This window comes from Calypte anna, chromosome 1, assembly GCF_003957555.1.
Source record: "Calypte anna isolate BGI_N300 chromosome 1, bCalAnn1_v1.p, whole genome shotgun sequence".
Taxonomy (NCBI): domain Eukaryota; kingdom Metazoa; phylum Chordata; class Aves; order Apodiformes; family Trochilidae; genus Calypte; species Calypte anna.
The window spans coordinates 171,552,109-171,573,007 of record NC_044244.1 but is presented as its reverse complement, the minus strand read 5'-3'; the positions used below and the strand labels follow the sequence as shown (position 1 = coordinate 171,573,007).

The 20,899-nt window shown below is 40.2% G+C and overlaps 1 protein-coding gene across 1 annotated transcript in view; it reads right to left on the bottom strand.

Moving 5' to 3' along the window:
- The window catches only part of WDFY2 (WD repeat and FYVE domain containing 2), a 61,031-nt gene that overhangs the window by 14,160 nt on the left and 25,972 nt on the right, over nucleotides 1–20,899 (bottom strand). Inside the window, exons 2-4 of the mRNA XM_030469075.1 lie at nucleotides 15,372–15,439; nucleotides 10,748–10,821; nucleotides 3,363–3,417 (exon numbers count right to left, since the gene is read on the bottom strand). Coding sequence (XP_030324935.1) covers nucleotides 3,363–3,417; nucleotides 10,748–10,821; nucleotides 15,372–15,439 — 197 coding nt within the window. The remainder of the gene's footprint in view (nucleotides 1–3,362; nucleotides 3,418–10,747; nucleotides 10,822–15,371; nucleotides 15,440–20,899) is intronic.

Here is a 20,899-nt window from a genome sequence, read left to right as displayed (position 1 = left end):
TAAAAGTAAGGTTTTTAGCAAACAAAATGAACCACTAGAAGGCCACCATACTCAGCAAAACTATATGGTCCTTTTTAATTATGTCTTCCTTGCCCAAAATCTTTGCTCAGATGGTTACACCAACCCCTTTACCTAGGCAGAGCCCTGTCAGGAAGGTGTCCTACAGGCATGAGACTATAGAGGGGCGTCACCCCAGACGAGATGAGGAAGGTTCATTTCTGTTGTGTCATGACATCCCTACCCAAAGGATTAAGTGGCCTTTCATTGTGTATTCTCCCAGAGAGCATAATGAACACAGGGCCTTTCCCACATTGCTGTGTCCTGGCAGTGCTGTTGGACTCCGGTGCCAGTGATGTCCCTTGTAAGCCCAGATCCAATGTCCTGGATGGAGGCAACTGTGAGGAGCACAGAAGCACCTCCTGGTGCATGGCCCAGTGAAGCTGTAGGAGGTTCTGAGTAACAGCAGGTCCTAGAGCATCTCTCTTGCATGATGCTTCCCCAGGATCTCAGACCTCCCCTACAGGTCCAGTCAAGCCCAGGAAAGTGGCAGAGGGGATGCTGTGCTCCCCTACCAACACCCAGGGTGAGGAGTGGACAACCAGGGAGCATGTCTCTATGGATGGGAGTGCTGGGAGGCACTGTGCTGCAGTCTCTGGTCACTGGTGCCCAGCAAACAGTGGGGAATATCTGCTTTGTTTTAACTCCCTTACACTGTCAAAAACTTGCTCTCTTCAACTGTCCCTTGGGACTTTGAGTGACACTTTCCAGTGGAGCTGAAGCAAGAAGAGATTGTCCCTGGGTTGCTGTAACCTACTCATTGCCATTTCATTGCTGGTCTGGAGAGGGGAGAGGCCCAGAGGGGTCTGTGGCTCAGTGTGTGGTTCCTGCACTACTGGTGAGATGGGCAGAGTGTGTCTTCATGCTCTCCTCCATTCCCAGACCCTGTCTGGCTGGGTTGGGGAAGGTGTTGACCACTGTTCCAGGGAAAGTTTCCTACTGGCCCTTCACAGATTCTTGTCCTGCCTGTACCAATGAATTGGGACCCATGTCCCCCGGTCCCTGGTTGCCATCTTCATTTGAAGCACTAACAGCAGTCTGGTCTTCCTAAGCCAGCAGGAGAGGGAGAAACACCTCCAACAGTATTTGAGAGTAGATTTTTCCAAAACCAAACTTTTGCCCACACAGCTGGCAATGTGAAGGAAGCAGAAGAACAACCCTAATGCTTCTGTAACCCTTGCATAGAGGAGGTTAGTGTGTAGACATCCTCCTCCATGAATGTGAGGGATCCCAGCAGCCTGGGGTCACCACTCCTAAAACTAGGAGGTCAGTTGCACATTGCCACTGTTTTTTAAACTAGGGGAATACATTTTTCATCAGCTTGAACAATGAAATCCCAACATCAAACTCTGGAAGCAAAGTAGGAATGTTGGGTAAGGACTCTGTGCCCCTGAAGGATGCAGGAGGTGTCACATGCACTGATTTAAGTGCCTGAAGATGATCACCATGGTCTGGGCTAGAACTGAAATGATGCCTATTCTGGGCACAAGCATTGCTTCTCTTGCCTTAAAATAAAGTCCACAATATTCAGATATAATTTTCTAACACAATGTCTGAGAGTTCTGGCACAAAATGACCAGAACTGATCCAAATCCTTCCCATGCTGACAGGCAGCCTAGGAATGAGGTGACTCCAGTTGGGAATGTGATCAGTTGTGTTGCCTCTCTCTACTGATGCTTATGGACTCTCATTACAGTCCTCTGTTGTCCAGACTTTGAGGGATGCCATCTGAACTCCCACAGGATAACCCACACAGGTTCTCCAAAGGCATCTTCCTATCCAAAGGCCTCCTCCAATGCTCTGCAGGAGCAGCTTATCTGGCACGCTGCAGTAGATCATGAGAACAGCCTTCATTTTCCTTATTTATTTTTTTTTAATTTTATGAGGTGCTCCCCAGGCCTGGGGTGGGCTGCCAAAGTCAACTGGCTGTTTTGCCACACTGCCAAGACATATCTTCCCCCCTTCCAAAATTTTCAGCCTTCTCCCTGATGAACTTGGCAAGAAAAATGGTCTTATGTGTGTATTGTTCTGCATATGCAAAACATCAGAAGAAAATACTTCAGCTCACCTTTCCTATGCTCTGATTAGTCTGCAGGATTGAATCCAAGCATGCAAATAGATAAACTAATAATAAAGAAGGCTGCAGAACAGTCATTAAGACTCTTTAGTGCAACAACACTTAAATATGAAACCCAGCTATGCCAAACTGGTGATTGTGGAGCAATCACAAATTTGGATACTAAAGACTTGTGCAGTCAGATTGCACAATCTTTTATAAGAATCCTATATATATATGTATATATATTATCTTCATTGGATATTTTTCTTCAGGTTTTATAAGCTAAGGAAAAATGCAGACATTCTAGCTTAACTTTACAACACACCAGGCATTCATGAGAGAACTGAAGTAAAACACTCAAAAGCTGATGACTGTTAGCCATGTTCTGCAAAAATCAAGATTCTCCTTGTACCTTAAAATCTAAATGTTACAAAGCCAGAGCCTCTACTGAGAGATTTAAATTAATGTCTCAACCTTTCTAAGTAAAAAGCTCGAAATATATGAGTTAATACATAGTTTAAAGCATATGTGAGAAATCTCAAGCCTAAATGTCAGAGGATTCTATACAGAAATGCAATGCTTAGCATATAATGAAATGGTACCATATAATACCATGCCACCTATTAGTCTAACAGCAAAAGAGAATAAAAATAAATTATTGCATGTATTTATTACTCTTATAAGAATACCCGACCCGCGTGGAGTGTCCTTTAGAAGTCTGACAAGAATAAATAGCTAGGTTTCTTAAAAGACCATATTAGTGAATACCAGGATATAATTAGGAGAGCTATGAATTAGTATTTCTTGACCTTTCATTATGACAAGTGTTCACTGATAATTTTGAGATTACTGAAACCAACAATTATTGAAATACAGCCAGACTAACAAAAAACCCAAATGCCTCAGAGCCCTAAAGAACAGGTTGGCTTCCTAAATAATTTCATTTCATACAGGGGATTACTAAGGATTAAAAATTAATACTCTTCTTCCCCAAACACAGTCTGGGTTTTGGACAGTTTGCTGTCTAAAGGAACATTTAAAAGGAAAAACAGAACATGAAACAGCTCTTTAAAAGTCTTGTAATCTCAGAAGAAAGCACATTATTGATCTATTGATAAAACCACCATTTACAGTAGTTTAAGAACCCAAATAAATCACTGTAAAGGAGATTCCTTACCATTCACACTACTCAAGAGAACATTAACAAAAATTAATGACAATACCAACTAATTAACACCGATCTTACCCTGGTAACTTTTCACTAGTGTCATCTTGTTGTAATCTTCAGATAAAATGAATTCCTGAGGGAGGGGAAAAGAAAAAAAAAAAAGAAACAATGCTTAGAGATATAAAGTGTTTGGGAGTGTTTTCACTTTTGCTAATTTCAAGAACCTCTATCTAAAAAACCTAAATTATTTCACTTTTTAAAGCTGCCTAAGAAACAACATCACGAGTGCTTCTGAACAGAATGGTGGGGATAAAAGAGGAATTATTGAAAAACATTATTGAAAAAGTCAAAAGAGCTGACAGAAAGACCTGGCTGTGAGCTGAGGCACCACAAAATGAGACCTGAGATCTGGCATGTAGCAAACAACTATTGCTCAGGACTGCCTGGGCAGGTACCTGAATGTGTACAGCACTGTGCATGTGTGTATAAGGTTGTATCCCTGTGTGAGCACACAGTACACCCCAACCTGAGCACTCAGGAAGCCCAGTATAGATATGTTAGAGCTCCTTCAAGCTGGCCAGTCCAAACTAGGTGGCATAAATCCATGATGGGAATACACTTCAGGTTTCTGTTCAAAAGCCTCTTGGCACCTCAGACAGACAGTCAGACTTTGCCCCTCCTTGATTTTAACCCGCTGCTGAATAATATTTATTCTGCTATCTCAGAAACAGACTCTCTTGCTTTGCTATTTTGGCTAAAAAAGCAGTTGTTCTTGGGATACTGGGTGGCTTAGCATGGGTGCTAAACCCCGTGGGGAGAGCTACATGGAGCGCCCCAGCCAGGCTGGCTCCTGTGGCCAGGGAAGAGAACACTGATGGGGACTGGATCTGCAGCTCTGCTGCCCTGGGGCTCCTGCCTCACCACCTGTAATGGCTTCTGAGTGAGGAAACGATGAAACCAGCAGCTAACAGTCAGCACAGCAGCCTCAGCTCCTTGAAAAACCTTCTGTGGGTTAACTGACTGAGCACCTGGATGTCCCTGTGGTTTGTTTTGAAGAGGAAAGGTTGCTCAAAGGAAAGGAAATAAAGTGGCCACAACAAAACTCCTGCAACATCTTTCTAGGGGAAACACCCAGGCAAAGGGTGACCCTGCAGCCTTACCACATGAATTAGCCTTCAAACTGCTGTCAGGTATCTATACACAAACACCACACACTCAGAAACACACAAAGAAAAAGCAAGGAGTGTAAAACAGATGTAATTTTTAATGTTCTATAGCAAACTATACAGAAACTCCCAGAGTTAATCTGCCTTGTGGACAGAAAAAGTAAAACTTAACTCATCTAATCTGGAAATCAGGCAAAAATACAAGAAGCATTATAAACACAGGTTAAATTTCAAAGCATACACCTGTGACATCCTCATGAATAAGTACTAGCAAAAGAACTGTGCAACATGCAGATGCAGTGGACTTCACTTCAGGAACCTACAGATTATATTTAAGGCAAACCAAACATTTAGTGCCAAAAAGTTGTTCTAACCACTGAAAAGCCAGTATTTATTTACCCACAGTTTCCAAACTGGAATTAAATAAACAAAGTCACTCTGCATTTTCTATGGATAATCTGCATAGCTTTCCAGCACCAGGATTACCCTAACACTTCACATCTACTGCTTGGCACCAAGGTGGAGAGGCTACAGTAGTCCGCCGTGGAATATCTGCAGATCCCAGCTTCCAGAAAAGCAACCACAAGAGAGTTGAGACAGCTGCATAGTTTGGTGTTTCTAGGTTTCTGCTCGTAAGTTAGTTATAAACATGTTCTCTTTAATTGATCTACTTCATCTTACTTTCCTTGGCCTGCTCCACCTCCCACTAGCTTTCCCCTGGCATCTGAGGACTGCAGTGGGGAGTGTTATTTAAACAGCAGTAACAAATCAATTAAGTCAGCAGGATTTCTATAACAGGGTCACCTTAACTCTGTAAACCACAGAAAGTTAAAAATCTGCTATACCTGAGCTATCCCTGTTTTTACAGGGGAAATTATTTCATTAACCACTGCCTGAAGAATGCTAAACCACCACATGAAATGCTTTACTACAAAGCAAGACCCTTTGCTAAAAATACAAACTTTCTGCTACTGTTACCTAAAGGGCAACAGCTTCAGTTGCTGCAACACATGGTGGGAGAGTGTGTCTGCCCTTCCCTCCAATTTGGCAGTACACAGATCCTGGTGACTTTGGGTGGGATGAAAAGAGTAGTTTGAATTCTCATACTTCTTTGCATTTTTCCCTTGGCCACTCTGCTCCATGATCCGGACAGTCCCACAGTTTCAGTGAGAGACTGAAAAGGCTTTTGAGCCTCTCTGTTACAGTACTGTGAATCCAACACAGTAAGCAGTGTTTGATTTGTAAGGTTTACCCAAGTATTGATTAGCTCTGTATGCTTTTATACAAACCACAGCTATGTACTATTAATGTATTATTCCATCCAAGGAGATAAACGCAGTACAAAATAAACACAGTTTCATTAACGTGAATACTGGATAGAATTTTTATTTTTTTTAATTTTTTTTTTCCTGAAAGCTTCTTGCTTCTCATTTTCTCCTTTGAAAGCACATGGTAATTGGCAATGCATTTTCTTGTTTTGTGCCTTCTAATCTTTCTTTGGGTCCTTTACCCCCTGCTCCCTGTACACTATCACATGTTCTTCCATTGCACTCATTCCCCTCTTCCTCTCAAGGCCAAATGCATCAGTTGCATCAATAGGCAGGTATTTTAGCACAGGGCACCTTGCTCAAGAAATTCATGCCCTATTGCACACACTTTGTGTCATCTGCACTAGAAAAACACCGACAACATCTCTTCAACATTGTACCAGCAGAAACTGCTTTTTCATCCTTCCTTACGTAGATGTTTTGCTCCTCTCAGAGCTACTGATGCTCAGTTCTCATTAGGCAGCTTTTTGATTCTTAATGAGCTAAAAAGGCTGAGGTCACTCACACAGCTCAGTCAGTGCTTGTTAAGAGAACACAGAAAGATTTCCAAGTCCTGTGTGAGCCCTTTTGCTCAGGAGAAGATAAGATTTATCAGAGCACACAAGTTGGCAAAGCCAAAACCCCTCCTTGCAGGGATTAGAAGTTTTGTGGGGTTATTTTTCTGGCAAGATTGCGCTTTGCTCTTCAAAGCTTTTTTTGGAGCTACTTCATGATTTTTTTCTGCCATCCTGAGAATGTTAGGGATCACTCCTGGCAAGGTTATTATTACAATGGTAACTTGATGCCATGAAAACTTACATAATGCAGAAAGGAGAAATCTTGAGCATCTGAAAATATCATCCAATCTAGTGCTCACTGTTACACAGAGAACCTACTATGTCTTCATGGAGCATATATGGAGACATATACACCCACTACAAACTTTTCTTGAGCCTAAAACCTCTGTAAATCCTCTCCCTAGAAAGATTATCAGCATCTTCTCAGTGATGACCAGCAATAGGACAAGGAGTAATTGGTGTAAGTTGAAGCATAGGAGGTTCCCTGTAAACATAAGAAAAAGCTTTTTCACTGTGAGGGTGACAGAGCACTGGAACAGGCTGCCCAGGGAGGTTGAGGAGTCTCCTTCCCTGGAGACATTCAAAGCCCACCTGGACACATTCCTGTGTGACCTACACTTGGTGGTCCTGCTCTGGCAGGGGGGTTGGACTAGATGATCTCTCGAGGTTCTTTCCAACCCCTAACACTCTGTGATTTCTGTGAACTTGCTTCAAATTACTCTTCTTAAGGCAAAGGAAATCCATGCTTATATATGTGCCACCTCAGAGTCCTTGGCCAAGGGGCTGGCTGACATAACCCAGGCTTTAGTGAGACCCATGCCTTTCCAGAGCTGCCAGTGGATGCCAGCTGGTGTATCCCAAAAAAGCACCAGAGACCTCTGTGTAGGCAACAGAACCAATTTCTAAGAGTTAATAATCTTTATATATTATCTGCTACCCATTCACAACCTAGTAGCCACCCCAGGCAATTTACTATTCATTCTCTGATAGAGGATGCCATTTTGATGGCACATTGGGGATCTCTTTAAAAACTTGACTCTGCCCTATTAACACAAGTGAGTGGCAGCACTCTCATCAGAGAACAATAATTCTGCTTCAGAAATGGAAGAGAATGAACTCTTAAAACTACTGTCAGACCCTACACCTATGTCTGTTGCAAAGAAATCTCTATAAAATGATCACAGCCTTTTCACTTTATAAAGTAAAAAAAACTAGGAGAGGACATGTAGTTTTCTTGAAGGAAAGAACAGTAAACTTCCCACAGAGGCAGAGGAGAAGGGTGCACATCAGCAAGTAGACTCTGACTCAGTCTCATGTATTCAAAGTGGTTTTTATGGCAAAACCTGTAGACACCTGCAAGATCAAATGTTATGGAAGATAAATCTATCTTAATAAGTACCATTCCCAAGGAAGAATTTGGACATGTTTTTTTCTGGTGCCCTGTTTTCCTTGTGGCGCTGCTCTAAGTCTGTAACAGCTCCATCCTGACCCAAGCATCATCAGCAAAAAAGATCAATTTAATTCAGTCTCAGCTACCTAAAAGCTACATCCCTCATTAAAATCTCCCCAAGAATGGGGAAAGAGATTTATGCCTTTCTAAACCAGTTTCTAGGTTAAGTAACATGCCTATGTCCAAAGGCAATTCACCTTTCCTCAACTGGCTGCAGAACCTAATGATTAACTTCATCTAGGAAGCTAACTTTCAGATGGATGAAACTAGGTGAGAAGTCTCATCGTGGCTGTGGAAGTCTCCTGTCTATTGCAGATAACAGACCTTTCCTATGTTACTTCTTGTATCTTGAGAGACTTTCACCCACTAAATCATGTTTTTCTCCACTTCAGAGCAAGGAATTACGACCACAATAAAGGCTTTTGGCTTACAAAAGGGACCTCAGGCAACCCCTAAGACATAAAATAACCAAAATGCATTTTCTCCTGAAGCAAAAGGCTAGCAAAGTGTAAAAAAGAAAGATCATAGCTTGCTTTTTTTCTTTTTTCTTTTTTTTTTAATTTATGTAGCACTACACTTCAAGCAAGATGTTAGACAATCTTTTGCTCAAGAGAATGTTCTCCTATGCTTCACACATTTGTGCAGCCTTCATGTTGAGAAATTACAAAAGGCTGAAAACAATCTCTTCACCTTTGTAGAAGCAAAAATTGTTACCCTGTTTCACAAAGAAACATGGGGACTTTGCTGGACCATCTTTCTTGGATAGCAGCATTAAAGCCAATCCTTCACAAAATGTCCTATATACATTTCTGAATTACCAGGCTTATAACCAAAATCTATACAGCTTAAAAAAGATTCATGTAAAATAAAAATGGCAGTGCCACTTTTTTATGTAAGTATACAACTGAAAGTAAAACCAGTATCTTCTTGCACTGCAAAAATATCAGTTTGAGATTGTGTGGCACCTTCATGAGTATTTTAGCAGCTTAGAGCCCTTGCCAGGAGTCCTTTCTTTCTACACAAAGTGAAGATGTTGAATGATTTTTAGATTAATTTTTTTTTTTTTTTTTTTTTGGTCCTGTACTCAGCATACACAAGGGTGCTCAGCATTACCAGAAGTGTTAACATAGAACATCTGACCACTTCTTAAATATTTCAAGCTGCTCAAGTAAATAATCTGTGCTTTCACTTAGAGGGCTACACAGTTAAAAGTAAGAGCACTAAGGTCACCTTGTTGCAGTGACAACATTCTGTGTTCTCTATTCTGTGGTCAGTGTGCCCTGCTCCCATACTCCTGTGATAACCTGATCATCACAGCTGTTCCCAGGAATGAAAATCCAGAGGGTGATTTGTAACCCACTTCCAAGTACCCAGGGAATTTCTCTAATACCCCAATATTGCTGGGACTTGAATACTGGGATCCCCTTGCACTTCTTCCATTCCCATCTCCACCAGTTCCTGTAGCACATTACAGTTGGGAGCTTCTCTTAAAAACCTCAGGTTTTCTCCAGAGGGAAACATTTCTTCATTTGTGGAAGCTTGTGAGTGCATTTTCTGCACAATCCTCTACCACATGACTGTCTGCATCTACAAGGGACTTCACTCTTCCTATGTACTTATATCCAGAAGACATAGAAAAGAGAAGCCCAGCTTAGCAAGGAACAGAATCATGGTTGGCAGACCATGGTGACCCTAAGACACACATTGGTTTAACACCTACATATCTCATTCACCTTCTTTAGCTTCAGAATGGGAAACATTATGATTCCATTCAGACTCCAGCACCCTCTGACTCTTGAAGGCAAAATGCCTGAGGACAAAGAAGACATCTCTTCCATTATGCCAGAGTATTTAAATGCCTTATTTACAGTTGCCTTCAAATTCCTCAAAGGTCTGGTGAGAACAAAAGTAGGACTGGCAAATTACAGCTAGTGGGAAGGAGGGAATTTCAGCAGTTCAGGGAATTCTCTGGCAGCTGTCCCATCTCCTAGATGCAAAAGTAGAAATCTCCAGTGGGCACAAAAAAACCCCAATCTCACCTATTAGCCACTAATAGCTTTATAGGTCAAAACCTTCACATCTCTGATACAGCTCACAGGCAGCAGCTAAAAGGGTCACAGCCTTCCTCAAATACCATCTCAGCCTTGGTGCAGACAGCTGCCCTTGTGTCAACCTGCAAACTAATTCAGTTATAATGCCCTTAAGGCAGAGACAACAGCAGTGAAAATCTGAACTGATGGTAAAATGATCTTAAACTGGAAGAGGAGTCTAATGATGAAATGACTAGGTGAAAAATATGTCTCTGACCCATGACCCTCCCACAAAGCAATATAACACTTTCCTCATCATCCCTCAAGAAACATCCAATGAATAAGGTCAACTGAGACTTTCTGCCCCAGATTTACAAGAGAGATTCTTGCTTTAATACCCTGCTTCCTTTCCACATACACAGATATCTCTTAGATGCTAATGAACCAAATCTTTCAGCAACAGCACTTCCAGTTAGGAGCAACTCTTTTGAAGGAAGTGAGGGGAAAACAAAATCTGAATGAAGTTTGGAGAAGCAGGTAGATATGGAACAGAAATCCACCTTTTGCCCCTCAGAAGATCACTTTTCCCCTCCTAGTTTTTGCTTTCAGAAAACTTTGGTTTGGTATGGTATGGTTGATAAGGTATTTAAATTTATTAAAAGAGCAGCTGGTTTTATGCATTGATATTTTTGAGATATGCAAATTGACAGTTTGTTGAGTTGCCTAATAAATATTGTAAACCCCACTCAATCTCTTTGTGGTGGTAGGAATGAAATTTGTAATAATCTGCCATTTTCTACACTACAGATTCAGTTTCATTAGCAATAAAAAGTGTCTCTCCCAAAGTCTAGCAAAAATATCCTCACCACAACATCACACATATACTTCTCAAAAGGGAAGGATTTCAACTAGAAATCTTTGGATGTACTTACTGAGATTGTACCATTGTCTAGACCTATGGACAGCCTTCTGGTTTCCGGGTTAAAAGACATGCATGAACATGGAGCTGAAAAAAATGAACATGTTGATGAAGTTAACAAAACTGAGATTCTCATTTTCTTGAAGTTCTGGAAAGCCTATAACTAGGCTAACATGCTTTATGATACTGTTCAGCATTTTGCCCCTTCTAACTGACAAGAATTAAAAAACTCAAACAAACAAACAAAAAAACCCCATTCTTGCAAGTCATTCAACCCTATCCTATTAGACATGGAACAACAGCTACTTCTTGCTTAATTTTTTCTTACAGTTATCTGAAAATAGGCATGCCACACAAGAGCAGTGGTGGTGTTTTGATATGAGACACCTGACATTTCAGTGTAAATCTGAGAGATTATTTATCTGTATAACTTAGTTTATTACATTTGCCTGAACTTTACTAACAATATAAGAAAACACTTTATTAAATCAGAGGCCTGCATCCTATACCTGCAGTAAGGAAGTTAACATGTAGAAATCAACATATTGGCCAATATGAAGGACTCTAGAGTTCAGCTGTCCCTTAGTCTGGTTTCATCATAGACAACACTATGACACTATCACATATTATGGCCAAAAGAAAAGACTGTTTAAAAAACTAACCACTGCTTTATTATATCAGTATTACTCTACCAAGCATAAGGATATACTCTTAAATTGAATACAAGTGAGTCATACTACTCTCCTTCAAGAATCTGGCATCAAGAGTGAAATCAGTATTTTGTTGCAAGAATTCAGGAGCTATGCTTAGTTTAATTGAGCAACTGAAGCTGTTTCAGAAGACAAGAATCATTTTTGCCCCTCAATACAGCAGCATGCAGCTGAGAGTCCTGATGTTCCAAAAGAAACCTTCAGTAACCCTTTTTGATCAGCAATTGCCAACTGCATCTAAGCACAGGTATTCTTACTCCTTCAATAGTGATGAGTGGTTTTTAAACCATATTCTTGTGATAAATGTTGAGCACAGTTAGATGTGCTTTTAATTCTGCTTCCCCCCCCTCCCCCTTCTTGGTTTCTGCTCTACACTGTGATTACAGTTGTGTTGCTAACAAGCTTGGACTCCTCTCTTTTGTGGTAAAGTATATCTGGTGTATTCTCAATGTGTGTAACATCTCACCTAGGATTAAGCACTCTGTAGCTCAGCAAATCTTCCTTGATAGTTTAAGTTGGCAGCAAAGCTACATGAAGAAGAGGAGAATCTATGTTGACCGTGTAAAGGAACTTGTTCTACCTTCAGCATTGATTTCCCCTTGAAACATTTCCTAAAAGACAACCAGCTGCAAGCATAAAGACTACACCAGATCTATATCCAGGCAGGCACCTTGATTTATTTCTCATCTGGAAGAGTCGAATGAATTAAATCAAAGAAAATACTTCAGTTCAAGAAAATTGCTATAAGGGAAACACTTAAAATTAGGGAAAGAACAAAATTGTTCTTTCCTGCAACTTTCCCCCAGAAAAGGCAAACCTGAATCATGCCTTGGGTTGCTGGTGCACTGCTATTACATTAAGTCTTCTAGGGCTGTAACAGAACAGGACATATGTAGGAAAAAGGTGGGGGGAAAAAAGCATTCCTAAGCAGAACAAACATCAAATACTTTTAAAGGCACACTTAATGCCAGAACAAGCATAATCTATATATCAGCTTTCAAATGTCAGACATTGTGCACACATTGAAAGAGCTACTAGTAGCTCTGAAGGTAACAAACAGCTCACAGAAAAAAAAATCCTCAGGTAAAGTAGCTATTTAAAGTATGCTTTTCCCAAATAGCCTCAAACACTTCAGACAAGAAAGGTGCAAGCAACCTCTTGAAACAGGTTGATAAAAAAAAGTCACTTCTAAATTCCAGACCTATGTGTACACAGTCAGAGTGGTGTAAAGATACTCATTTTGCTATAATTGTTCCCTAGGGGGATTCTCCAGTACTACATGCTGCCCTTCAAAAAACCATTGTCAGTACTAAAATTATGTCCACATTAGCTACACTACTGTACTTCAAGTGATGCCAGCTATAACAAAACTGCAGTACCTTATGCTTTACTGAAAATAAGATGACATTCAGATATTTCAGGAATAAAGTTCATTAAGAAGAGGACGAGAGGAAAAAAAAAAGGAAAAAAAAAAAAAGGGAAAAAAAAAAAAAGAAAGGAAAAAAAACACCTCAAACCAAACTCTGAAAATTGTGAGATGTAAACAGGAAAAAAACCCAGCACTCTAAGGCCCTCTGCTTCAGTACCTAGCTATGATTTAGATTTTAGACCAGAAAAAGATGGATCTGAACTGCTAGAGAGGACAGACAGGATATTACTGATGCAGAAGCCTGGCTGTAGTATTTATCTTAAATGCAGGGCAAATACACACTGATTTTAGCCTTTGGGAAATGAATTAAGGAGAAGCCAAATTACATCCTTCATGCACTCAACAGTGTGCCACTTCTATTAGAGGCTGACAGCAGGAGAAGGGAAATACAAACTTAGCACCTGAAGTTTCAGGAACCCTCCTTTACATTGCCTAAAAGTAACATGGTTTAAGACCAAAGGAGCATGTTTTGCTTTGCAGCTACTTTAGCCTCCTGGTTCAAAGCAAAATATTACCTGTGAAAACCATCATAAGACAGACAGCATTTCTTCTGCCTCATTTTTGACTCTTCACTGATCCTCACAACAATAAATCCTTTACTCCAGCCCATGAGTTCAGATCTTGACCAAATCACATGGCTTACTTGGCCCAACTCCTCATCTCCCAGAGTATCCAGGACACAAACTTAGTTATTAAGGGTACTTGATATCAACTCAGAAAAGGGTGTGGGTGATACAACGTAGGTGGGACAGCCACTCACAGCTTGCTAAGCAGCACAAATGCACCATGGTGCCTACAGTGTTTTCACATAGACAACCTCTGAGAAGTTGTTCTCTAGAAACCAAAAGCCAATGTGAACCTAAAGCTGAGGACCACCAAAAAGGTGATTGATCCACATGGAACCAGACAAAATGATCATTTCCAGTCAAGTGCAGACTTGTGCAGAAGTTTACTTAGAACTCTTACAACAACTTCCAAGCTTAAAGCCATGGATGATATTGCAATTGCTCCAGGTATTATTTATCCCTGATCCTTCTTGAAATGGGTGAATAACACCAGCATAATTTTAATCTCATGGATCAAAGCTTACCAGCCTTTTAAGTGAAGGAGGAGTGTCAGGTGATTGAATTTATGAATGAGCTTTAAAATAGTCCCCTTTAAATGGATCTGGGTCTACTGCATCATTTCTATTACTGGCAATAAGACCTTGCTAAGATCATAGGAGGACGTAACAAGATTTTAAATGGCAAACTTATGCAAAAGCATCACATGAAATAGAGAAGCATAACTGCCAAGCTGCTAAAATAGCTATTTTGTAACAGTTTGGGGAAAAAAACAAAACTCTTAGGGCAGGTCAAGGGCATTCAGGCTACTGCTCGGGATCCAAAGATTGTCACATCACTGGCTGGTTTCCAGTACCTTTTTGTGCAAAACTTTGAGCAGAAAGTACCTTTGAGGATTGATGCATTCTTATGAGCTAGTCCATCCCCAAAGGAAGAAGAGAGATCCTTCTCTCTACCAAATGAATGCTTTCTTAGAGCAAACACCACGGCTATTCCCAAGCTGATGTTGCTGTGGTACTAAAACTTGTGTATCTATTATGTACTATACAGATCACGGGCACAGATGTCTCTTATAAATCTAGCTATCTTAGCTTAATTTCTTTCTCCAGAGAGTAAGAACACCTTGATGGGACCTGACAAATGCTCTCCAGTCTGCTGATTTAAGGTCAGCTTCATAAGCTTCCCAAAGGCAGGGTAACCCAGCACATCTTAAGATAACTGAGAAGCATCAGCACATCCCTGCTGCACTCAGCACAGGGGTTATGACAAACAGCCAGGGCTATGATTTCTTCAACTGCCTCTTGGAAAAATGGACATCCATCTGCAGCTTCTGCTAAAGCATGAACACCCTATTTAGGAGAGGGATACACAACAGATCACACTGAAGGGATCCATCAAGGAGACTTGGTTTTCCACCCTTAATTGCAGAAGTAAAATTATTCTCCTTCTTCGCTGGAAGAGCTACCATCCCTGTCTAGTACCCTCTCTATCATCTAACTTCTTCAGGCTATTAAGTTCTTACCAAATAAAATAAAGTTCTTACCAAAAATACCATTGCACCCTAATGGACTGAGTGCATGGAGTAGGAAGGGCAGAGTGATTTATAGTAAAGACTTACAAGGCTCTACAGACTCCATTAGTGGCAGAATGCAAAACTATATTTTGAGCTCCCACACTTTTTAAACTATGTTTGCATGAAATGCTCATCCCTTGCTAGTTCTATCTGTATCCTTTTGCTGCTGAAATTTCTGATAACTCTCAGAAACATCAGCATGCAACTTAGTAAAGCTTAACAGAAACCAAGAGGATTGTTCAAGAACAATATGTAATACAGAGTAGTAAACTTGCAAATGCTAATAAACATGAAGCTTCATCAAAATCAGAAAAGCCATTTTCCAAGTACACAATAGATAGTGAGTACTTCTTTATACTTACATGGCATTGCATGGTATATGCTGGGCCAGTACTGCCCACTGTCTCTCTTCAGCCAGACACGAACTGTTCTACAAAAGAAAAAGCACAACACACACATGAGGAAGAATGAAAAAGTAATGGTGAAATGAAAACAAAAAGTGGTGATGATGAATGCACAAAACCTTCTTCAAAAATAAATTATTTTGCTTAGAGGGGGAAAAAAAACCCTGCAAACTCCTACAGCAGCCTTTTACATCAACCTCAGATTAATCTCTGTAAAGACTCTGATGGTAGCCCATTCCTTGGTTCCATGCAGTATTCATCTTAACTGAACACATCACAACAGCATTTGGAAACTGATATGGCTTTTTGGTCTTTGCCTTTCCCAAGGACTGGAACACCACTGTTCATTCAATACCTCAGCTAAGGTTTTGGGATGATCAAGGCAACAGGCAGCCTGGCAGACCTCCACTGCCCCATCAGTTTGGAGATGCTGTTGTCAGACAGAGGCACCTAGAACCATGCAGTGCTCCAGGCCTCTCCAAAACACACAGCAGTGGTTTCCTCTCTGCTGGAAGATCCACTCAATGCATCTCAAAGCAAAAATAATCTCCAGAGTTCTGCTCTGGAGTCTATCCCAGAGTTTTGCTCTCCCAGAGTCACTCCATTCTGGCAGGTCCCTGTCACTAAATCCATGCCCTTTGCACACTTGAGACACTTGTTGATTGTTTTCTGAGCAGAGTATCTGGACTGATGTATCATCTGGGCCATTAAATATTTATTATTTCAGTCCTCAGTATCATCCACCTGGTGTGGCCAAAATCTGAAGCCTTTTTCTAACTGAGGCTCTCTCACAAAAAATTAATGAGATTAATCACAGGGAGCTGAAATAACTCCATATGAAATGGACCTGAGGAAGTGTACCAATATTCTGTGACTTGTCTTTCTTGACCATCCCAATCCATATATTCAGTGCTCCCGAATTAAAAAATCCCAGGCTTTGACAAGATTGCCTCTCCTCTCCACTTCAAGATTCTGGCAAATAATAAATCCAGTACAACATGGTACAGAATATTTAGCTTGTTAAAAAAAGAACTATGTACAAGAAAACATTTTTCAAAAGCTAGAGGAAATTTTAAAAATTGCACAAATGGCCATAATTTGGATGCTTTGTATTGGCTTTGGTGCTTTTAAACTGCTCCCACTACAGACTTACTCATTAATTTGACAGTTACACCAAAGTTAAGACTGTGATAGCAAGATGCTGTCGAAACAGAACTATTTTCTACTTAAGTTTAATAAAACCCCCAAACATGTGGAGGTTCCTTGTTAAGAGTGAAACTACTTTTACTCGTGTAGGCCTCTTTTGCAGACACACAGTATCTTCATTATGTAGTCAAATATATTTTCATTCAATGACTCATGCAAAACGAGAAACAAAGCATTCAAAGGATAAGCATATGAGAGGATGTTTTCTAACTTTAAGATGTTTGAAAGGAAACAAAACCAAAAGTCAGTTCATGTACCTCATTACAGAAATACTTATCTCCACATTAAATCATTTTGAATAAAGAAAAACAAAAGACTTTGTAAAGGAGTTATTTTAAAATTAAGGACTATTATTATGCATATCTTTGAAGCAAGCATTTCAAAGTTATGTTAAGCATTATAATGGAATTCTAATATCTATGTATAAGCTGGTATAAAAGCATAAGAATTCTTCCTTATGTCAGAAAATGATGACTCATTATTTTATTCTCTTAAGGTCTCTAGATTATAGAAAGCAATTTATTGAAAGAAGAAAAACTGACCAGAGTTCATTAAACTTTTCTGGGTAATTTTCTCAAAATAGATTCTGGCTAAAAAACTCCTAGCAACTGGACCTGGGAGAAGCTAAAAGCCCTTGGAGGAGTGTCCTTTTTTTCAGTTGCAGTTCTGCACATTTTTGTGTACTTCTAAACAAAATACTACCCACTAGAAGTTAAACCCAGAGCTTCTGAAGCTTCTAAATAATGTAAATTAAAAAACTCCAAGCATGAATTAAAACAAGCTTTTTTATGGATGTATAGCATGAAGGGTACTTGCTGGTTTCACAGTTACTGGAATTACACACAGCACCCACCCAAGGTCAGGATTAATTCTTCAACTGTTCTGGAGTGATTCATTTGGTGTCACCATGGAAATGAGTTGTCCCTTTTTGTTGCCAGTGAATTGGCTTGGAAAGGTTTTTAGAATATGTCAAGTCAATGGATATTCTTTTAGTCTTTTCATAACAGAGATGATTTATTTTTAAATGACACAGGCTACACAGAAATAATCCTGCCATGCAAAAGACAGGTTACATCTTGATGTATTAAGGAGATGTGAAAAATGTATAGTTTAAAAGAAGAAATTGTCTCTCTTTGTGTCTCAACTCCAGGTGGCTGTGGTGGTACTGACAGGTCTCAAGCACAAGGTAGGCTGTGTAGATGTGCAGGAGGAAGGCTTCAGCTGAGCAGCTACCACTGATGGAGGTGCCAATAAAACAACAGCACATCCACCTTAGCAGGGCAGCTCTGTGCTTCACCATCTACAGCAATATATTCAATCAGGGGTAGAAGTTATGGTATCTTCTCTTTGACAAAGATATTTTGCTCATACAAATCCTAGCTTGTGCATTTATGTTGCAGTGTGCTCTACAAATGTCTATGAAATCCTGCCAGGCAGTATTCAATATTCTCTACTTGGTCTCTACTATGGCCTGAGCTTCTTGGCATCTCACTGCTGGAAAATGGGGTGCCACTTGGAGCTGTAGAGTTGAGTCCCTGAGCCTTACTCAAAGGCAGGGGTTTTGTCTTATCTCCTTGGTGCATTGCATAAAATTAAGGGAAAAGAAAAATACTGGTCTTGCATACAATACAGACATACTAGACATATCTAACACTGTCACAAGATTCCAGGGAGACCCAACACTACCATTACCTTGAGAAAAAAGTTATCCCTATTCCACTGAATGTCTCCAGAATATCCATAAAATCTCCAGTTCTAGTTGTACACTGTGAGTAAAGCTATCCATTAGATCAGTTACCCTCTCCTCTTTGTGAATGGTCTCCTTCCTCACTCCTGCCTTCTTAAATATTTATCTTCCCTTGATTCTGTAATGTTATTGCCTTCCTGCCCCAGGCATATGGTAGAAGCAAAATAGAGCAGAGGTAACTCTCAACACATACAATTTACTGCAATGTTTTGTAGATATTCTTGGGCTTCAGGAAACTGTTTTAAATGGCACTTTAACATACTCTTTATTATTGTTTATACCACTGACCATCGATTGTGAGGGTTTTTTATCTTTTATCTTGCTGGGGGATGAAGAGGGTAAGCATCAAACCCAGTACAAGGTAGGAAAGGAGGTTTATTTCCTATTTGTAGTAAGTGCCTGGTGCAGAAATTTTCATTTATCACTTTGTCATAAATGGGGTGACAATGCATAGGGGGAAAAAAATAGAGAGTTTTGAAGAATGAGCTTTATTTCAGGGATGTTTCAGAGAGAAGTTCCCTCTTAGCAGTGATTACATAAGGGTATTTCTAGAAAATACAGTATCTTCATTGTAAATTCAGTCTGTAACTCAAGCATCAGCTTCCTACAAAATAAAAGCCTTTTGAGCAATAATTGCTCTCTTTATCCTGTATGTCCCTCACCCAGCAACAAAGCCATAGGAGTAGTAAGATCTGGATTCAGTTTGGATACTGTTGTATCCAAAATGTCACTGCCATTGCTACCAGTTCAGCAACCCTTGTGCACAAAGCCCAGAAGCACCCAAGAAACCTGACCACAGCAAGGGAACTGAATGAAACCATGGCTGTATGCAGTCCTAGATGTCAACAGCAAAGGGATTGTGCCAAAACCTGCACGGACACAGCTGGATCTGGTAGAAGGAGCACAGGAACAGACTGTACCAGGGTGAGCATTCCAATGAGCCCTTGAATCTCTGAGCACACTCACTGTCAGTTCCACCTGGTGATACAAAATCCCACTGCTTCTAATTAGTCCATGTTGAGGCTAGCAGAGAATATTTTGGGTAAGGTTCATCACTACAATTATTACATGATAATGATCTACACAGCACTGGTCAGACAGGGGTCAATAGGAGTCCAGACTCTGGTTTCTCCTCCTGCCACAAACCAACCTTGCCAGATGCAGAACTGGCAATGCAAGCACCCATCTGATGCTGAGCAGGGACCTCCAGGAGCCACTCTACAGCCTGGTGCAGATAGTAGGTTAGTGGGAAACACACAAAGGGATCTTTTAACCAATGCACCTGATTTTTGCTACCTTTAAGGATTCTCCTTATTAAATCTAAACTGTCTTATTTGCTCTACTCCATAATCCTCTCCTGTGAATATCTCTTTCCTCATCCATTCTCAAGAGTCACTACTATAGTTTCTTGCCGTGGTCCCCAGCAAGTCCCTGGATCCCACAAAAAATTAAAATATACACATTATATAAAACTTTTGATTATGAATGATCTCACTTTGAGCCAACATCTCCAGTGAAGGCAGGGAACAAACTATAAAGAGTTATACAAAGTAAGCTCAGATGTTAATGATCTTGCAGGGCACCTTGTTAGTTCCTTTCTGCTTAGAAGTACAAGTCTTGGAACCAAGTTTGTGCAAAGGTACACTAGGGAAAAAAACCTGCAAATATAAAGTACTGGACATTTACCACTTATCATCAGAAAATAAAAAACATTGCACAAAACAGTATGCCAAGCAGGCAGGCAGGTAAACTGAAAGGCAGGATTATTTCACACAAAGCTAATAATATGACATCCTAACTCAAACCATGCTTTGTAAGATATTTCCCCATTTAATTCATGCTGTTGTAAACGAAATGCAAATGCACATTGCATAACAGGGAAAATGTCAAAGTTTTGGTAGGTTATATGCAGTGATAGAATTGCATGGGTTTGTCAGGGAAAAACTGTTACAACCACCAGTGGAACTTAAACCTAAGAGAAAGAGGCATCACTTTATTTATTTAACACAGTTTTGGTTTATATAGTATTTACATAGTTTGGCATTTTGTGGGAAGTAACTAGAAAACAAAGATCCATAGGTGACAATCTCAAGAGAAATGGATTTCTATGACTCACAAAAAAAAAAAAAAAAAAAAAAAAAAAAGATAGCAATGTGACAGCTTTACTACTCAGCTGTGAAACATTTTTCACCCATTTTTTCAGTTTTCTGGACAAAAACAGTGCATTTCACTGATTTTTCCAGTTACACAAGCACCTATGCCTGGAAGCAGCACATGCCCTTCTGTTCAAGCACCACACCAAAATCAGATTGTGACCAGTTTCCACTGCTGAAACTTTGGGCAAGTAAAGAGACACCAAAAATACATGAACCAGTTGAAAAATATTCTAAAACCTATAACCTTGTGGTTACTAGCAGAAGGTACAGAGATCTGAGTTGCCTAAGGTCTTCAGCAGCTCCACAACAGCACTGCTTATCATGTATCAGACTAAGCAGTGCAGGGACTATGCCATATTCAGCATAAACGCTGTAGG